Genomic DNA, 21,463 nt, shown 5'->3' on the forward strand with positions numbered 1-21,463 from the left:
CCTTGGGGACACCTGGTGCTTTTTCATTGGTTATAATCACGTGGTAGCACATGGTTTATGCTGAGTTGTCCACCTTTCATTGGCAGCTGTCGACATCAGCATATTCTTATTCCTTAAAAAGATACCTTCTGGAAGGTTGTCTGACGTGCACAATCACGGTTGCCCTAATCCTGATTTGGATAAGGACGAGGTTGATTATGTGCATGTGTGATATGCGCCAATCCTGAGGATGCGCGAGGTCTTCTCTTTATTCTCACGCGCAGATGTTTCATGCGCAGATGTGATATGCACGAGCATGTGATATGCGCCGCGCGCTGATGCGCCACGCGCATATGTGATATGCGTGAGCATATGTGATGCGTGAGCATATGTGTGCCTGGGCATATGATGCCTGAGCATGTGTGGTGCCTGGGCATATGATGCCTGAGCATGTGTGATATGCGCCATGCGCATAGGTTTTGGCTTTGTGCCTTCATAGTGTCTTGATTTCAAGCCTCTTGTCTATATCTTGTGGGTTGACCCGCCTCGCTCGGTGTTGAGGCAGGTACATACCTCTTCATACATCATCTTTAAAAGGCCAAGTAATAAACTAACAAGTAATAAGTAATAACTTGCATTTTGGCCCTTTGGCTTTAGTCAGTTTCTTATTAAGTCCTTTGCCTAAGTTAATTTTCAAATATGGCTCTTTGGTTGTTAGTTAAATTGTGCCGAATCAAAGCTAACCTGAGCTGGCTCGATTTTGATCAAGTTTACTCAAACACTTGGCCGGTTAATAATTTAACCTCAAGGTGGATTGGCTTAGTTTGATGCTGAGTCCTAATCTTTGCCAAGTAACTCGTAAATCATGAATTATTTCTAGAATGAGATGTAACAAACGGGTGGGTCCGGTTGATTGTTACAAATGGGTTCGGTTAACACCAAACAACTTTGTCCAAAAACTTGTCAACTTTTGTTACAAAGTTTTAGTCATTTTAATAATAAGTAGAATCCATCAAAATGGAATGTTAAACATAGGTTTAAGTGCATATGAAATTTATTTGAAGATATTGAAAAGGGCCTAATGAATATGCTCTTACACTTGGAACGTTAAAGATCAGATGTATTTATTATCTAGATTGCTCCATTCATGAATACTGGCTTCTCATCTCATTCATTCTACCAATTAAAAATTCGCGGGTCATGGATATTGTACATGGGTCTCATGACCGGGATCACTAAACGGGTTAGATTCCCGTACTCCATACTTTTGACTAATATTTCTTTCTCAAACCCTTGCTCCTCTGCCTCATCTCGCCGTCCTTCAATCACACCGTTAAACCTACTTCAAAACTATGCTCAAATATTAGGGTCGAAGTTATATAATTACTATATTTCTAAATTCTTACGTTGAAGCTGAGGGGCTGAGAGCAGAACCGAAGGCAGTGAACGGTTTATCGGTAACAGGAATAGAGCCTATCGGAGGTTTCGTTTTGACGATTTCGAATTCGCCGACGCATTGAGGCTCCGGCGATCCTTCTCACGAAGTTATGACATCAAACACACTTCATAAATTATCCAGATTTGTTGTCTTCAAATTAATGTTTGGTTCTTGCTTAATGATTTGATTCCATCTTACAACATATACTAAATAGAAACTAAACATAGAGATGTGGATTAGTTTTTTTACTATTGAACAACTCAATTACAGTTTCCCGAACAATTGTAGTTTTCAATTCTATGTTTCTCGAACAAGTATGGTTAACAAATTGTTGGGAAATTATTGATAATCAAACTACAGTTTTGAATAGTTATTGTAGATTTCTTTTTATAATAATGATCTTTTGTTTTAACTATCCTAATGTAGCGGTGTCTTTTTTAATTTAACCGCACCCGAATCCGAGCCGAGTAGACCTGAGACCTGAATAACCTTTACCTGAATTACACTTTAACCATAATCCACTTGCAGCAAATCGCTTCGATTTATTGGTTGAACATCATGGAATACAAAGATCTTTTTGCAAGTTAACGGGGAAAGAAAGTATGCTTTAGGTTCTGATTAAAAAGTTTACACTCATGTGAGTTCAGTTCTTTAATAATGTTTTATTTTGTATAGTCTTTGTCTATTGTTTGTCACCTGTAACATATTTTGTATAGCCTTTGGAATCACCCTCGGTTGTCTTGTGTTTTTCATCGTGTGTCTTGGAGTTTTATTGTGGAAAAGAAGCATAAATTTAAAGCAAAGCATTCTTGATATTTCATGATATATGTGAATTCTTTGTAGTCAAGATTTCAAAGTCAAACGAGCCTGATTTCGGTTACATGTTTGATATGTGAGATTTGACCCGAATGAATTGTTGACACCAATTTGACTAGGGATGAGCAAATTCGGTGCCGGTACCAAAGTTTTGACTTTGAGTTTTGGTATCGGTACGGTACCGGTACCAAGAACTTGCGATTTTCGGGATCAGGATTTTCGGTACCGGTCTCATCCCTAAATTTGACCCATACCGAATGAACTAAAACGAATTTATAAAACTAAAACCAACCAAAACAAATACCGAATAAACTAAAACGAATATGAAAAAACCTACCACCCTCGGTCCAAAGCATTACAACTATGCAAGTATATAAACATAAAAACTAAAGTTTAACTACAACTAATACCTAAACACATCATAGAGGAACATTATATATTCATAATAATATAAAGAAAAAGCAAAAAGTAACCCGCGTGACACACGTGCGAAACTGTGAGCCTCATTTGATGAATGATGAACATTATCATTCTTCTTTGGAGATAGTTAGAAACTTATATGATTATTAGTTTATAGAACTAATATCATTTATCTATAAAAAAAATTATTAAATCTGCATGTAATTATTCAGGATTTTGGTTGATAATTGTTATAAAGTTGCAAACTTTGTGAACAAAACTTCTCATGTTAGGAATCTTTTTTCTCAAGTAACAGTTTCAAGAATCGGGACGGGCCCGGTTGCTACGGTACCGCTTTGGAAGGAGATTAGAGTGAAATTAAGGACGGTTGAATTTCGATTATTTGCTTTATGTTATGACAAGTTTTAAATAAATGCTTTGTGCATTTTATCATTACTTGATATGTTATGAATATTGACATTCAAATCCAGCATCAATGTGAATCACTGAATCATATGAGAATTTGAAGAAAATGGATCATTTAACATTAAGGGTGGGCTTAGATAGACTCGCGTCTCCGCTTAATCAAATTGGTGATGCCGTTGGGAGCCCTTTGGAGGTAAATGATGTTATAGCAATGTTTAAACATCCAAAATAAAACAAGTTTTGTCTCATTATAGCAATGTTTAACCCATAAAGTACCTATTTTAAATGCTTTGGTGGTAATCTATTAATTTTTTTGATGTGAAAACAGTTATATGGACTGCAAGTTTAAAACATGTGTTATGGGTTACAATCTTGGTAATACAAATGCTTAAATACGTTTGTATGGCATTTAAGTTTGTTAATAGATCATTTGTTTCGGTGTTGTTTAGGACCGCAATGCCTCCTGCTTCGAGGATTAGTATGGAGAATATGATTATGTTCATAAGTTCAGATTTTTAACTTATGATTGTATTGTTGCAACTGTGTAAGCAAATTCCACAAAAAATAAGAAATATACATGGTTTCATCTTTTAGTCATAATATTAAATTACTCAAATAAATATGTTTTTAGTTTTTATTTTAGAGGGAACGACTGTAATCGGTTTGCTTAAGTTAACTTGCACGCCTAAAAAGTTACTAAAACTTGAGGGCGTGGTTTTACAATTTCGGGTGTATGATTTGATAAATAATAATATATGCATGTTAGATGCTCAATTTCAGTACTTATTAAAAGTCCTGTTATTGATTACTCTAAAAGCCTTATATAACCATCTTTGCGTATGATTATTTGATTACATGAAGTTTGTTTGCATTTTTCCAATCATTGTTGAGTGGCAGATTCTTAAGAAATGAAATACCTTTAAAGGAAGAAAGGCCTTCTTCAGTTGCTACAGGTGAATTGGATCAGTTGAGACAATGTCACACTGTTTCGGGTTTAAAGTATGCTTTATTTTCAAAGTCACCCTTTGGGAATTTATTTACCCTTTGGGCATATGCTACTTTAATGTTCCTTTATTAAGAAATGGGCATCTTCATGTCCGTTTGTTAATCTAAACGAACTGTTCACGAATGTAAATGAACATAAACAAACAAACCTAAATGTACATAATTGAACACATAAACAAACACAATTGACTGAACATAACACAAACCAACAAGTCTAATACATCAAAATCGCCCCTTTTATGTTTATATATTTATAAATTTAACTACGTATGTATTTATAAAGTTTAAACGAATATAAACGACAAATTTAAAATAACCCCCGAGTTATAAGATCTACACAATCTCCGTCGCCAGTCTATCATCTCCGTCACCGGTTAACTTTCGATTACCACCCACCATCGTCAACCTCCTCTCTCATGCATTAACCACTATCGTTGCCTAAATTAACTAACCGACCGTTTTTCATATGACACATATTTGTGTTCATATTTGTTCGTTTAGAAAAACCAGTATGTTCGTGTTCGTTCATGTTTGTTCGTTAAATTTTTAGAAAGTCTACATATCTCAATTAAAAGAGCCTAAACGTTGAAATAAAATATAATGAACGTTACAAACTAATATATACGTATTAAATCAAAACAAAACTATGTTAATAAATAAAACAAATCATTACAAAATATGAATTTGCAAAACGATTAAAAACAAAATCTAAATAAACCCCCGTAACACGGGGGCTAAAAACTAGTGTATATATATATATATATATTTAAACAGAAATTTTTATTAACATATAACATAAATCAAACTACATCTGGATAATGGGTAAACGAGCAACAAGCTGCGCTGCTATCCCCTTTTGGATCGCAAAGCCTATTATACTAAATATAAATCCTTGGTTCCTAGGGCTCTGCGAGTCACTGTGGACCACCTTCTGCACCCGTTCCAAAAAGCGAACCGCCTCGGGAGCTAGAGATCCAAATGTGTCGACGGCAAATGGAATGAACACGTGCTGATTCTCCAAACACGCTGCCTCATGCAGTCATGCTTAGAAATCTTCCTAGATTCCGTCCTCAAAACCGCCTGTCTCGGAACGAAACCACTGTCTCTCAGCCCCACCAATGGTGACACCCCAGTGAGGTCGACACATGCATGCTTACCCACTGCCCATCCAAACACAAGAACGTCCGCAGGACGCAGTGTAGATCAACCCTCTTTCGGATCGGTCAGAAAGTTAACAGGTGCATTTTTTTTTGCGGATTATTTGATTATTTGTTTTTTTGAATCCATAGCTAGTAATAAAAAAAAGTAGAGGGTCCATTATTAACAGGAAAACGAATCCTCTTTATTATTATTACTATCTCCTCCGTAAGCTGACTCGATCTTTCTGAAATCGATTGCAGGAGCGGCATCTGCTCCCTCGCTATAAACCCTAGTAACTAACTAAGTAAGTTTGTACAATTGATCTAGATTACTATTATTATTATTATTATTATTATTATTATTATTATTATATTCACTTTTGCCATAAGAATAGATGGATCTGTTTGTTTTCAGTTCTCGCCCTAGCTTCCTTGTTCAATTTGGGCCTTTCGTATTAGTAAATTTGAGTTTGAGTGTTAATAGCTGTAATGAGTATTCTAGTTGTTATTTGTGATGATGAATATTTTCCATTAACCGGCCCGTCTGTTTAAATTCAATTCCTAGAAAATGGCAGAAGAAAACTTTGATGAACACGAGACGAAAGTGATGCCTGTTCCGCAAGGCGATGATGATGATGCAATTGAACATCAAATAACACCCAATCAACAACAACATAATGTTTCCGTTGAGGTCCCTTTAGAAAAAAGATGGCCCGGATGGCCTGGAGAAAATGTTTTTAGGATACTGGTCCCGGTGCAAAAAGTCGGTGGCATCATTGGTCGCAAGGGAGAGTACATAAAGAAAACTTGCGAAGAAACAAAAGCCCGCATCAAGATTCTTGACGGTCCTCCTGGTATTATGGAAAGAAGTGTACGTCTCTTAAACTATTATTACCTTATTAAGCTTCAATATCATTAATTAAATGCTAACAAATTTCACTTTTTTTAAGTGAAGAACAATGCTTTAACTATAAAAACCACTCAACTATTAATATAGTTTAAAATTGCTATTAGTTGCAGCATGTTTAGTGGGGCTTTGTTATGATTTAGCTGTGATCTTATAATATAGAGGGTATAATGGGGCAGATGCAAAACATATATTTTTTGTTGGAATCGATCAAGTTTATTTTGGTTTGCTGAAACGTAGATCACATTGTGGTATGTCTATTGAATTGATAGTTGTCATGCTTCTTGAAACTGTAAATTTCTTTTCTAAAGTAAGCTGTATATATGTGTAATTATGTATATGGAACAGAAAAGCATGCACCTTTGTGACGTTCGTAATGACAAAATCGGTGTTTTGTTGCCTTAATTGTTTTTAATGTCGTGATCATATATGAACAAGAACTTGAAAAGACCTTTTGAGTTAATGTGTAGTCTATAAAAAGCTTTGGACATGCTAAAACCAAATACGACAAAAACCAAAATCTTTAGATAGAACTACACTGATATGAGATATTCACCAATAGGATTTTGATCTAAGACTCGATTATTATTCGTTAGTGGGATTCAAGCTTCTTTCTTTGCCAACTAAAGCAAATCATATGGTTTGAATAGCACAATTAGGTATTTAGAACGGAAGTAAACAGGTATCTGGATTCACATGATATGTCATTAGGGTTAAAAGGAATGTGTTTTGAAGTATAGATCAGTCCATCACTTTTAGATGCTTAGGTTATCACTCTAGTTCAATAAATTACAAGGAGTGATTTAAGTTTCCAACATATTTGAAGGATGTGTAACTTATAAGAGCCACAATAGTGTTGGGTTAAAGAGTGCATCAAAACAAATTGTTGACAACATATTGGTTATAAAGTCTTAATGTTAACATAAAGGTTTTAACATAATTCAAACAAAGTATATGAAACAAGTGAAATTACAAACATAACATCAGCCTACCATAAGGTTAAACGTCTAAACAAGTTTATTTTATCACAGTAACTTAGATGAATATGTGCAGGTTCTCTCAAATATAAGGCAGTTCAGTTAGAAGGGTCAAAGATTCAGATTGCAGTGTTGACCATGGGCGGATGTCAATACCAACAACCTCGTATTTTATCTGGTAACTTCGGAACTGGTTGGTTGATGCCTTGCAACACGTTATACAATTAAGTAAAAACCTTGAAAGAAATGATATCTACAGTCTACACTATATGAGATCAACGAATCAAACATGTTTCACATAGTTAAGGAAACGAGAACATCTTTAACCTATCGTCGTTAGTTACAGTAATAATGTAATATATCCAACTAGTAAAAAAAAGCTATTGATTATGCTGTACCCTTCAAATACGGGTTTAAAGCGTGCACGCGTAATTTAAAAGGGTATGATAAAACAATGAGGTTTATTGATGATAGAACTACAAAAGAGAGTTAACTTAAAGGAAATAACTATATGGATTGTAAGTTTGTATTTACAATATATCTTATTTAAGCTTTTAAGAGTTGCATATCCGATAACCTTGGTAACTGTTATCGTATGAAATATAGAATGAAGTTCTATAATAATATATCGTTTTTCAGTTTTCTCTAGTTGACATTATGATGTTTCTAGACAGTTGAACTTTTTATTGAAGCTTTGTTGTCATTTGCTCATTCTTAGATGCTTTCTTAAATTATATTATACATGTCTTTATTACATTCTGGTTTCATGGTTTGATGATATTATTCAATCAAAATCTTATTAGCCATGCAAACCTTAGTAATTAGTAATTAGATGTATGATATATCTATAGGTTTTGATTTCTGCAAAGGAAGAACCTGATCTTGCTATTCCTCCTGCAATGGACGGTTTATTGAAAGTTCACCAAAGAATAATCGATGCCGATACCGAATCCAACCGTGCTGGCGGCACATTTTGCACAAGGCTGCTATTGGCGGCAACGCAAGCAGGAAACTTGATTGGGAAACAGGGTGCCACCATTAAAACAATTCAAGATTCTTCTGGTTGTGTAATTCGAGTACTCGGAGATGGTTTGTTTGAAAATATTATTTATCATGATTTTAAATTATTTTATTTTAATATTTAATATTTATTTTTTTTTAATGTGTTTTTGCAGATAATTTGCCTATGTTTGCCTTACCTGATGATAGTGTTGTGGAGGTACAAGGGGAACCTTCAGGTGTACACAAGGCGGTTGAATTGATTGCTACAAATTTAAGAAAGTTTTTGGTTGACCGCAGTGTTATTGGGATATTTGAGAAACAAGTAAGTTTGCATATTTTTTTTGTTTTTCTATCATTTTGCTTAGGCTTGTTACTTGTAAACGAATGGGACATGTTTCTGTTTGTTTAACTTTAATCGAAAAAATGACCTCACACGATCAATTAAACGAACAGGGTTTTTTTGTTCGTTCGTGTTTGTTCATTAAGAAAACGAATGTGTTCATGTTTGTTTGGAGTTTAAACGAATGGTACACGAACGTAAAAGGACGAACTACATAGATGAACGAAAATAACCGGGTGAACATCAATCACTCGGGCTGGAAAATTAATAAACCTAGACTAAGTTGTAGTGAGTCTAATAATGTTAAATGAATATATAAATGAAACAACTTAAATACACGCGGACTAATGAATGCAAATTAAACTTAAACGAACGAACACCAATGAGCATTCATGGACGAACATAAACGAACGCTCACGAATATAAATGAACAAACGATGCATGTACTTGTGTTCGTTCGTTTAACTTAATGAACAAAACAATTTGTTCGTTATAAACGAATGGCTGACTAAACGTTTGATTTGTTTACAGGCTAATTTTGGTTTTTTAGATATCAGTTAAAGAACAGGTAGTTTTTAATACGTGCCAAACAAGGACGGTTAGGCTGACCGTTGACTCATCTACATTTTTCTTACTTTTTTTCTTGGACTTTTATAATTAGTTACTGTATCTAATATGATATAAGATCTCACCCGTTAACCCATTGTTAGGTCAACTGGTCTACATTACCACATCAACCATTAAATAATACTATTAACATTTTATTCCGTGACAGATGCAAATGACAAACGTGAGGCCAAACCAGGAGATGGCTGCTCCCCAATCATGGGCCCCACCGCCTCAAAACTTTGGTATGAATGCAGGTAGCTTTCGACCCAATCAGTTTATGCCACCTCAGCATCAGTATGACAGTTATTATCCACCTCCACAACTGGATAAACCACCTCGACAAGCTCCACCTTCATTTGCAAGAGACCCGCCTGTTGGACCGCCTCCCACCGCTACCATACAACCACAACCGTCAATAGTCACCAAGGTATTGCTTCTGTTTTCATTTTAATTTTTTTAAGTTAATTACACAAATGGTTCCTTTGGTTTGTCCCAAGTAACAATTTTGGGTACTAAAATTCTGTTAAGTTTAACTTTAGGTAAAATGACCATTCTACCCATTTATAACCAGAGGGATAATCTTTTAGACCCCAAACTTGTTACCTTTAAACCTTGGTGCCCGAAGGTGTTACTTGGGCCAAACGACAAGGACCATTTGTGTAAAAACTCATAGTTTATTAACAAAGTAATTAATTGTGATTATTGATTAATAACAGGTGTCACAGAACATGCAAGTTCCTCTTACATATGCAGATGCTGTTATTGGGACATCGGGAGCCAATATTAGTTATATCAGACGCGCAAGTGGTGCTACTATTGCTATTCAGGAATCCAGGGGGATTCCTGATGAAATGACAGTTGAGATAAATGGATCAGCTTCACAAGTTCAAACTGCTCAACAGTTGATACAGGTATGAAATCGGGCCAGGTCAACAATGGTAGTTTGTTTTTATGTGCCGGTCAAAACAGATTGAGTCGAGCTGACGAGGGGTGTAAACGAGCCGAGCTGTGCTCGAGTTTAGCTCGTTTAGCTTAACAGACCTTGAGCTCGAGCTTGGCTTGTTTCGAGCTCTATATCCAAAGCTTGAGCTCAAGGCTCTATATCCAAAGCTTAAGTGTATAAAACAGTAGTGTGTGTGTCAGTGTGTAAATACATGTGTGTGTGTGTGGACAAATATATGTATATATTAAGGAAATTGTTACGAGGTTTCTAGTTTTTAAATATTTTTTTTATATACATGCATAAACTTATTTTAGATTTCTATTAATTAATTGATTAATTTATCTATATAAACGTATCCTAAGTTTCCGTTAACTAATGATCAATTTATTTCTTTTATTGAAAGTTAGCTTGCTTTTTAGATGATTATATTTATTTTCATTTGCTCATCTTAGTTTATTTTTTTAAAATAAACCCAATAAAAATTAGAGACCTCATAATATTTTTTATCAAAATTTTATTTATATGCATTTATAGTTTTTATATACATTTATAATTATTTTAACATGTGTAATTGTATAATTTATATGCAATATTTATGTATACATGTAATATAATATAAAATATATTTTTTAGTTATTTTTATTAAAATTATATACATGATTGATTCATCATGTATCCATGTGATATATAAATGTTATATTAAATAGAACTTATTATATAATTATCAATGATTGGTACGCGGGCATACCCAAACTTGATATCTGATGCACAGGGTTGTTTCTTAATTGAACATACTTTTGGGCTTGAGCTCAAGCAGCTCATGAGTGGCTCGGACACCCCTAAAGCTGGCCACCATACCATCATCATTTTTTGTCTGTTTTATAACAAATAATTAATGAGTTACATATGATTATAAAAGCTATATATCTATATCTATATCTATACTATATATAAAGCACGAGTTAGGTACCTCTTAAATTTTAAGAGGTATACAACACAATGCACAAGGTACAACACACAATGCATAAATTTATGACATTTTAGGGGTAATGTGGTCTTTTGTCACCTCTTCTACGGTTAAGAATATTTGAGTCATATATATTTACAAATATAGTCCTTTAACTTCAATCACATTTTGTCAATTTATAATATTTACACATTTACCCCCTTATTCTAAATTAACTACCCCTACGACTTTTAATCGACCGTAACCTTTTCACATAAAAACGAGCATTCTATTCTCTTTAATTTGAGTATGATATTGCTATATTTTTTTTAATTTTAAAAACGTAACGTGTTACATGATTATTAGTTAGGGCCGGAAAACGGGTTGGGTGGGTTTTGGCCATGTGATACAAAAAAGGTTAATTTGGTCCCGGTTTGGTCAGACCGGTTACACGCGTACCGACACTGGATTGAACACGTACAACCGTTGTGTGACGCATTTATGATACCGGTTACACGTCCGATGTCGCATTACGCGCACACTATTGTTGGGTTACGCGCATGTCGATGCGATGCCAGTCGTGCACTAACACCGGTTACGCGTTCGATGTCGTGTTGGCATGCATACCCGTGCGATGCCACGGGCATCTGGCTAGTTGTGAAATATGTACAGTTTTTTTCTAAATAAAGCAAGTTATAACATTATAGGCATGTGAATAAACATCTGCTTGACCTATTAGCTTATTTATTCCATTTGATCTCTGTTGTTAATTCAGAACTTCATTGCGGATGCTGCAACGGCTGCCCAGAATCCAGCGGGCCCACCTTCTAGCCAAGCCTATAACCCGTACCCCGGTCAGGCCCCCAGCTACCCGACCCAACAGGCCCCACCAGGCCATGCACCTGCTGCTGCTGGTGACTACAGCAGCACCGTGTATGGAGGCAATTATGGCTACTAAAAGGCCTCATAATATGCGAAAAATATGGCAAGATGTTTGAGATAGAAATATTTATTTGGCTACTTCTTGATTAACATACTGATTACATGAGTTATTATTATTATGTATGTACTCATTCGTTGTTTAACTTGTGTCTTAGAATTTATGTCATGTGTGGTTTTAAATTCAGATGATGGTTTGTGTAACCCCATAAGAAACAGTAGCAAATGGTAATGTTCCAATATACATTATATCGAGCCCCATCATTCAAAGTTTCCCAAGTGAATTATACGCTAACGTGGTACTTACACTTAACAGGTTAAACTCATTGACCCTTTAACTGTGTCAAATCTAAATGAAATGAAATCATTTGGTGATGTCATCGTACGAAGTTCAATGATAATGTGGCATGAACATTATTTCATGGTCGTAAACCATGAACATTAATCAATTCGATATAGCGAAGTAAGTACAAGTATTAGTAGCATAACAAAAACATATTCCTCGTCATTCTTCTTTGTTGTTTAATAATCAGTATTATATCAGTAGTAAGAATTGCATAAACGTTTCATTCCAATAAACATGGTAACTTAGAAAAATTCCTTCTATTCCTTTTTTTCACTCATTTTTTATTTATATGTGCTTTCTTTTAGTATTCAAATAATTACCACTTACCACTTTTTTAAAAAAAAAAATACTATTTTTTTTCTAACTATGATTGACAAATTATTAACTATATGAAAAAAAATATATGAAATGAACATAAAAGTGTTTATGGGTGTAAATGAGTGAAGCTCAAGCTCAAGCTCAAGCTCATCATCATCATCATCATCATCATCATCATCATCATCATCGTACTCCGTATATCCCACCAATAGCAAAGCTATGGTAGGGTCTGAGGAGGGTAAGATGTAGACAGCCTTACTTATACCCCACAGGGATAGAGAGGCTGCTTCCGGTGAGACCCCCGGCTCGATAGTAGTTTTGCATCAAGCCTTGGACATAAGACACATAACACTCAATCATCGGGACACCGGCTGATCGGTACATGTACCCTTGTCTTTCTGCTATCAACGCCACCACATGATGCCTGATTAACCTTCCGCTACTTTTAACGTTATTTTCACGAGATTAGTAAAATAACGTCAAAATTAGTGCAATTTCACTTTTGCCCACCCAAGGGTTCACACATATATACATTATATGCGCGCATCGCAAACAGGGCGTTTGGCTCAACTTGTTTAATTTACGAGAGCTGGAGTTTGGCTCGTTTTAGACCTGTTTCTAAAGCTCAAGTTCAGCTCGTGCTCAACTAACTCATTACCTATTAAAACTTTTAACTCTTTTAAATAATAATATTCTGATGGTGGTCATGCGACTAAGTGGAGGAAAGGGCCAATCAACTTTTGTTTTTTCTTATTTTTTTTATTATTAAATAATAAAAATGAAAAACTAATGTGAGGAATGAGAAATGACTCAAATAAACTGTACCTTTAGCCTTAGAGCATACCATTTTACCCCGAAAACAGGGAGGGGGGTTGAATCATGATCCGGGAAAAACTGGGTCCTATTGTTTTCTTTTTTTGGACAAATGGTTTTATTTATTTATGATTATTATTATATTTATAAATCCAAAAATCAGTTGGATTCAACCAACGGTCCAATTTGTTTTTGGAAGGAAAACAAAAACAGAAGCTTTTAATTCCATATATTCATTCATTCATTCATTCATCTTCCCCCAATTTCGCTCCCAGTTGTCTTATCTCCATCAATCTCCATTCCATGTTTCATTCATTCATTCATCACCTGAACAACAACCCAACCAATAATGGTTGCCCGAAAGGGAATAATGGGTCATCTGATGATGGCCGCCTGCGAGTGGTTTTTAATGTTTTGGATGTTTATCGAAGCCTTGCTCGCTTATTCCCTCACAAACTTCGCAAAACGCTGCCACTTGCAGATTCCTTGCTTCTTATGCTCTAGGCTTGATCATGTATTCGAATCATCCGGATCTTATCTGCATTTGTTATGCAAAAAGCATCAAACGGATATTTCCAATTTGATTTATTGTAATTTGCACCATGACCTCGTTGACGCGCGTGATATGTGTGAGGACTGCTCCAATTCCGTGCGGGAGTCTTATAGGTATAATAATAATAAGCATTTTGTAACCGACCCGTGTTCTTGTTGCAAGAGTCAATGGAAGGAAAAGTCAACCGGTCAACAAGGGGTGTGGTCGAATGCGGTCGGCTCAAGGGCCACTACTAAGCCTCCTTTGCCCCGTGGCCGACACGGTCGCTCAAAGAGGGCCAAGAATAAACTCAAACATCGGTATAATAAGAATGCAATGTCACCCGTGGGTCAGTATCCCGGGTTCAAGTTTACTTCGGATTCTGAGCTTGAGTTCTTGTTTTCAGATAATGATGACGCTGGTGGTGGTTACAAAGTGGTGGGAGTTAGCGAAGGAAGTTTGAGAAACGAGGCGAGTCTCGCTGATCAGTATAAGGTTCTTGGAAGGAATGCTCATAGTACTCCTGATCTTCGGTCTGCGTTTCTTTTAGAAGCGCATCTTAATGAATGTTCTCGAGCCAGATCAAGAAATCGTTCGGCTTCTTTAACACCCGACTGTCTAATTATGCATAACCTAGAACTTAGTCGAAAAGCCGAAGAGTTTGACCCGTTGAGACTTGGGAAATATAAGAATTCATCATCATCAATGAACACTAAAACACATGGATCATTGGATGGAAGTCAACAACACAATAGATACAACATCTTTTCAAGAAACTCTTATAGTGCTTCTGACTTGGGGTCTGCAGTTCGTCTCGAGATGCAAAATAATAACTGTTTAAGACAACGTTCTGCGTCTTTAACACCGGATATGTCATCTAACTATGGCTCGCGAGAACAGAAATGGCAGCAGAAAAATGCTCATCATCCAAAGGTCAAGAAACACAAGAAAATATCATCGAATAACGGGTATGGATATTTAGATGATTCTGTTGTCTCGTGTAACACGAGTAATCATCATAGCAACCGAAACAGTATTCCACGTAGGCATTCGTATAGTGTGTTCCAGCTTGGTGGTGAGATTCTTCTAAACATGCCTACTGATGAAAGTCAAAACGGGCTTATTTACGGCTTGGAAGACTTTAGAAAGGCAAAACCGCGTTCACCTGAGCCCGATTTCATCAATGTTATACAAAAAGATGATGAAGATTACACACCATCATTACCACCAATTACCTTCATTAGAGCTGATGTACCAGTTGCTTTTATAGACAGGAGTAATTGGTATCATGGATCTTTTGATGATTCTGCTGTCACGCGCAACACGGGTATGCAGTATATAGACAATACTCCTCGAAGGCATTCGCACAGCTTTTTTGATCTCGGGTGTGAAATTCTTTTAAACATGCCTGTTGATGAAAGTTTAACAAATACTTCTGCTAGTTACGGTTTTCAACAACCGAACAGCTTGAATAATACCCAAAAAAGGCCTAATCCTTCTGCTGATAATGTGCAACTCCCAAAACGAAGAAACAAACGAGATAAAAAGTCGTTATCTGCTTCAAACCGGACTAGCGGGTATGAATCATTGGATGATTTAGTTGTTCCTTTTAACTCGGGTTTTCATGACCGAAAAAATGATCCTAGAAGGCATTTGTATAGTGCATTTGAGCTCGGGGATGCCCTTTTATTAAACACGCAGCCTATTGAAAAAAGTTTAGCAAATGATGGTTATAATAATGGTTTTGGAGAACCATACAACCCGGGTTTCCAAACAATGAACAATTCTTCGCAGACAGCTGTGTTTTTTAACAAGAATCAAGGGTATGGATTTCTAGATGATTCGGTTGTGACGCGTACTCACATTGATAATAATAACCATTATCAAAGTCATAACAAGAATCCTCGAAGGCATTCGTATAGTATTTTACAGCTCGGGGGTGATATTATTCTAAACATGCCGCATGATGAATTTTTGCAACTAATTCTTTCTCTTTGGCACCAAGCGTGTCCATCGGTCAAAGTTTTGGAGACCCGCAAAAGTCAACACTCCAAAAGTTTGAGGAAGGTATGAATTCATTACCTCAAACGGGCTCGGTTAGAAGGTTCAGTTTACCAAATGATCTTGGAAGTGATTTATCGATAGACAAGACGAAATGGCATGGCTCTTTTGACGATTACTTGATCTTACGCAGTCAAAGTCCAAGTCAAAGTCAAAGTGATACTCGTCGAAGGCATTCACATAGCGCTTTTGACTTTGGACAAGCGCTTCTATTGGAGGTTAATCTTGACAACAGTTTAAGAAATTACCATTCTTCTTTGGCACCAAGCGGGTCAACAGGGCATGGGTCAACCGGACATGAACATCACCGGGCTCATCACAGAGCTAAGAGGAACAATAGCCAGTTGCCACCGCCATGCCCGATGAACCACCCGTTGGGTTTGTCATCTGATTTCAGAAATGAAGTACCAGCGTTTACTTTCGATACGACACATGGCATGCGATCATTGGATGACTCTTTCTTCTCACACAAAACAGGGAGTAATGATAATAATCAGTATGACAACAGCAATCCTATTCGTACAGTGCATTCGAACTCGGGTGTGCACTTTTACTGAACATGAACCCTGAAGCAAGCTCAACACGCCGATCTGCATCCGTTACACCAAAGATCCAAATATTCCAAGAAAGTCCACTTCCAAATTTCAAGAAAAATGAACAACCATTAGTAAACACCATTACAGATTATTCATCCAACACTATGTTTTATAAACCTCACGGGTATAAATCGTGTGACGAGTCCGGAGCTTCAAATAAGCGTGATAATCGAAAACGATCCAACAACCTCACACGGAATTACTTCAGTGTGTCTGATTTAACATCTCCAGTTATCGGTGAAATGAATCATGATGAGGGTTTGACCAGAAAGTCAGCATCTTTGACCCCAGATTGCATATATGGACAAACTTTTGGAGAGTTAGATTCTTTAAAATTCCAATCCGGGCCAACTTCCTATCATCAAAAACTCAGGAAAAACGACCGTTTAAAAGCGAAAAGAGGCAAACGGTCAAAAGCCAAGAAACACAAGAAACCATTGAGAAAAGTTAACAATGTTAAGCCCACAAGCACATCAACTAATGCTGCAAGTGATGCATCATATGAATCTTTTGATGATTCTGATGCATACGAATCTTTTGACGATTCTGATGCGTACGAATCCAACACCGATAATCAAAACCGTTACCAGATGTTTTCAAGAAACTCCCAAAGTGCTAATGACTTTGGAACTTCAATCCTTTTAGAAACACACCATGACGACAGATCAAGAAACCGATCCAAATCATTAACACCGAACTATTCCTATTACTCTGATGATTCGGTGCAATTCGTGGCTAAAAAGCGTGAACCAAAGCACCATACAGAAGTTGAAAAAGACAGGAAGCAGTTACCTCCAACCTACCCAACAAAAGAAATGGATTCATCTAGCATGACCCGACCCGATTTATGCCCGAGCTGTTTGTATAAGATTGATTTGAGATCGTTAGACGGAAGTATCGCTAGCGAGTATGACTACGAATGTGGCATACAGAAGGTTAAACAACAAGCGGAGGATGACGTCAGATGCATGAGACTGTTACAATCAGAATTAGAAGCCGAACGCAATGCTGCAACCGTCGCTGCGAATCATGCAATGAATATGATCACACGGTTACAACAAGAGAAAGCGTCTTTGCAAATGGAAGCTTTGCAGTATCTAAGAATGATGGAGGAACAGGCCGAATACGATATGGAAGTGTTACAGAAAGCTAACGAGTTAGTTGAAGAAAAGGAGAACGAAATTCAAGATTTGTTAAACGAGTTAGAACAATACAGAAACAAATACGGCGATGAACCGATAAACAATATTAAGAGTTTTGATGAGGAAAGAAATTACATTTTGGAGTCGTTATCGAGGCTCGACAAGAAGATTAATCAGTTGGTGAATCGGGCTGATGAAAAGTCAACGGAAAGCGAGACTTTTGTTGACTTTGGAAAACTGGAGGATGAGATTTTGAATTTGAAAATGAAGATGGAAGCATTGCAGGCTGATCTTGATCTTGTTAAACATGTTTGTAACACACTTCATGCTAATGAAGGACTTGAATTTATTCAAGAAATTGCTCATCAGTTAAAAGATATAAGGAATATTGTGTTTGATAAAAGATTAATTTCCAGTCATTGAAGATTCATCTTTCAACAAAACTAAGGTAAGTAATCTAAAATCTAAATCTTTATTGATGTTGTTAGTTCCAGTAAAGGTGTCACTGTTGACTCGTTTGACCAGGTTGTGTTTTATCTCAAACGGGATGGGTGGGTTAATTCACTCAATTCGTTTTTATTCAAAGATTTGGATAATAATAATTATTATTAATCTAAGTTTCTAGTTGGTATAGCCTGATGTGGTTACTTGCATTTAGTTCAGTTTCTGGAGTCGTTAACGAGCATAAGACGAGTGACCCGTCTCCTTTTTGTAAATTGTATCTATGCTATCAACAATTCTCCTACTGATCAAGTTATTTACATTTTGCACCAGTTTGTCAATTGGATAGCGTATGCGTGTGCGTGCAACGACTGCAAAAAGACTTATAACCCGTCTGACCCGTTCAGTTTTTTTGGTCATTTTTGTAAAGTTGAGCATGATTCCTTGTACACTTGTGTTATTTGTAGTTTAGATGGAATTATGTCTTTTGTTTGGTACTACTATACACACCAATAATAAATTATTCATTTTATAAGAATCATGGTTTTTATTTTAAATTTGGTTTTCTATACTTTTTACTTAAATCATTTTGGCCATTCATACTTCAAAAATCTGTCATAGTAACCCTCCTATTCTATGACAACAATAAAAAAAATTTATAGTTTATGAAATAAATATATATATATATATATATATATATATATATATATATATATATATATTTCTACTTATACTAGTGTGTATCTGTGTAAATGATTTTCTTGATAAAGCAACTCCCACAAAATCACTCATATACCCATTTTGACCAAACCAATATTAAGAAAATAGCCTTTTGACTAAAACCTAAATTATTACATACCCATATGGCATTTGACTTCCTATTCCTATGATAGTAACAAAAAGTTGATCATATTGACACGATATTTATGTGTTTTAAGCTTTCTTTTTCCTTCGAATATGTTGTTCAACATGGTTTACATTTTTTTCTAATAAGAACACGACAAACCGCACCACGGATCATTTTTTTTCTTGTGTTTTACACTAAAGCATTTTTCTGTGATCATGGTTTTTTACCCGTTTTGACACATGACGTTCACGTTATTCACACTTTTAAATCATGTATAGAATTCATAACCATAAAAAAATTCGTATACATGTAGATCATAATATTATGTTCTCATTATTTATTTTAACTGATTATATTTACTAAAACGATGTAATTTATGTCTTGCAACATTCGAACCTTCACGCTGAACTTCCAAATGCAAGGAACCAATCACTTCTTCAACATAGAAGTTTTTGCTTTGATTGTCTCAAATAATATTTATACGAAAAACAAATTTCATGATACAAACCCCCGTAATGCCAGATTAACATGATTTACATTTTTTTTAATAAGAACACGATTAACCGCACGACGAATCACTTTTTTTTGTGTGGTTTACACTAAAAACATTTTTATGCTATCATGGTTTTTCATATGACGTGTCACGTTATTCACTACACACTTTTAAATCATGTATAAAATTCATAACCATATAAAAATACGTATAGATGTAGATCATAATTTTTATGTTCTCATTTTTAATTTTAACTGATTATATTTACTAAACGGTGTAATTTATGTCGCAAGATTCAAACCTTCACGTTGAACTTCCAAATGCAAGGATTCAATCATTTCTTCAACATAGAAGTTTTTGTTTTGATTGTCTCAAATAATATTTATACAAAAATCAGATTTCATGATACAAACCCCCGTAAATGCAATGTATAATATAATATCTTTTCACTTATCGATTACTTAAAACTATAATTATGCATTTAATATATAAAATTAAATTATATATATTTATCATCTATAATATATATAAACGAAAACATAAAAATCCTATATGCCGTGATGTGGTCGCTCCCCCTTTTTTTGGAGTCACCAGATTTGCTTGATTTTTAAATGGAGGCTTCTCATGCATTTGACCTGAATTCATGGGTATGAGTCTCATCAAACCCAGATATTTCTTAAACGGGTTATAACATCTCATTTTTAATTAAACACTAATCTCATCAAATATTTGATTTAAAAATCTTATAAAGTAGGGATATACTAAAAATTAATATATGATTTATTTAAAAAAAAAGGATATATATTATTTATAATTAAAAAACCAAATGTTTTTAGTAAAAAAAATAAACGGGTCTTGGGTCTCGTCAAACCCATATAACTTTTAAACCGGGTTATAACATCTCATTTATTTGTGAAACAATTTATCATCAAACCATTAGTATATATATTATTAACTTCATACAATAAAAAAATAAACATTTAAAAAATAAATAAATATTAAAAACAAATAATATAAAACAACCCCGTAATACGGGAGACAAAAACTAGTGTGTGTGTATATAGATATATATATATATATAGGATGAGTATCATTACAGAACTATTAAATTATTTAAGAACTTGAAGGAACCCTCGAAAATTAACGTTTTTTTATAAAACCTATGTAAATTGTTAGTATATAAATTTTACACATATGTAAACTTGTGATTAATATATGTAATCAAAATTTTTTATATATAATCTGATAAAACTACTCTTAAATAATGTTAATATGTAAAAAAAATTAAAAAAATATTTGGTTGTTTAGAGTTCCTAAAAGTTCTTAACTTTTTTAGAGTTTTTAAATGATACTAACCATATATATATATATAGAAAAGGGTTCAAATAAAAAGCAATTGTTTTGTGAGAAGACTTTAAAATAAACCACACCATCTAAATAGGACACTATGCCATGTAAATAGGAAACCATATGGTTTTTAGAAACTACTAATCTCAACCACTAGATCCTAGATCTATGAGTCTAGATCTATTCTTATTCTTCTCACAAAACTATTGTTTTTTACATTAACCTCACCCTATATATATATAGGGGTGAGTTATAATAAAAAGAAATAGTTTTATAGGAAGAGTAAGAATAAATTTAAGCCATTGGATCTATGATCTAGTGGTTGAGATTGGTAGTTTTTAAAATACCAAATAGTTACTAGGTCTAAGATTTAGGAAAAATAGTTTCCTAACTTTAAATTTTATGTTATTCCTACTATTCCTACAAAACTATGTCATTTTATTTTAACCCTTATATATATATATATATATATATATATATATAGGGAAGAGTTATCCTAAAAATAAGTAGTTTCCTAGAAAGACTAAGAATAAATCATAGCCATCTAATCATATCAATCAATGGTTAAGATTTAAAATTACCAAAAACCGTCAGAGTTTCCTAGAATTACTCTTTCACCATTATAACCGACATGGTTTCTTAGAATTATTTTTTCACCATAG

At 34.9% G+C, this 21,463-nt stretch overlaps 2 protein-coding genes across 2 annotated transcripts; both read left to right on the forward strand.

Annotated features, from left to right (window-relative positions):
• The first annotated feature begins 5,417 nt into the window (after window positions 1–5,417).
• On the forward strand, window positions 5,418–12,053 carry LOC143623870 (flowering locus K homology domain-like). Its single transcript, XM_077094675.1, has 7 exons — window positions 5,418–5,495; window positions 5,768–6,073; window positions 7,938–8,175; window positions 8,262–8,410; window positions 9,204–9,464; window positions 9,754–9,948; window positions 11,702–12,053. The coding sequence occupies exons 2-7, from the start codon at window positions 5,771–5,773 to the stop codon at window positions 11,882–11,884; spliced, it is 1,329 nt and encodes a 442-aa protein (XP_076950790.1). The 5' UTR covers window positions 5,418–5,495; window positions 5,768–5,770; the 3' UTR covers window positions 11,885–12,053.
• A 3,890-nt stretch (window positions 12,054–15,943) lies between these two features.
• Window positions 15,944–18,285, forward strand: LOC143623851 (uncharacterized). Its single transcript, XM_077094661.1, has 3 exons — window positions 15,944–16,339; window positions 16,444–18,065; window positions 18,162–18,285. The coding sequence occupies exons 1-3, from the start codon at window positions 15,944–15,946 to the stop codon at window positions 18,283–18,285; spliced, it is 2,142 nt and encodes a 713-aa protein (XP_076950776.1).
• Window positions 18,286–21,463: the final 3,178 nt, after the last annotated feature.

The sequence above is a fragment of the Bidens hawaiensis genome, unplaced genomic scaffold, assembly GCF_021521415.1.
Source record: "Bidens hawaiensis isolate Kalapana, Puna unplaced genomic scaffold, B.hawaiensis_p1.1 tig00003570_1, whole genome shotgun sequence".
Classification (NCBI taxonomy): domain Eukaryota; kingdom Viridiplantae; phylum Streptophyta; class Magnoliopsida; order Asterales; family Asteraceae; genus Bidens; species Bidens hawaiensis.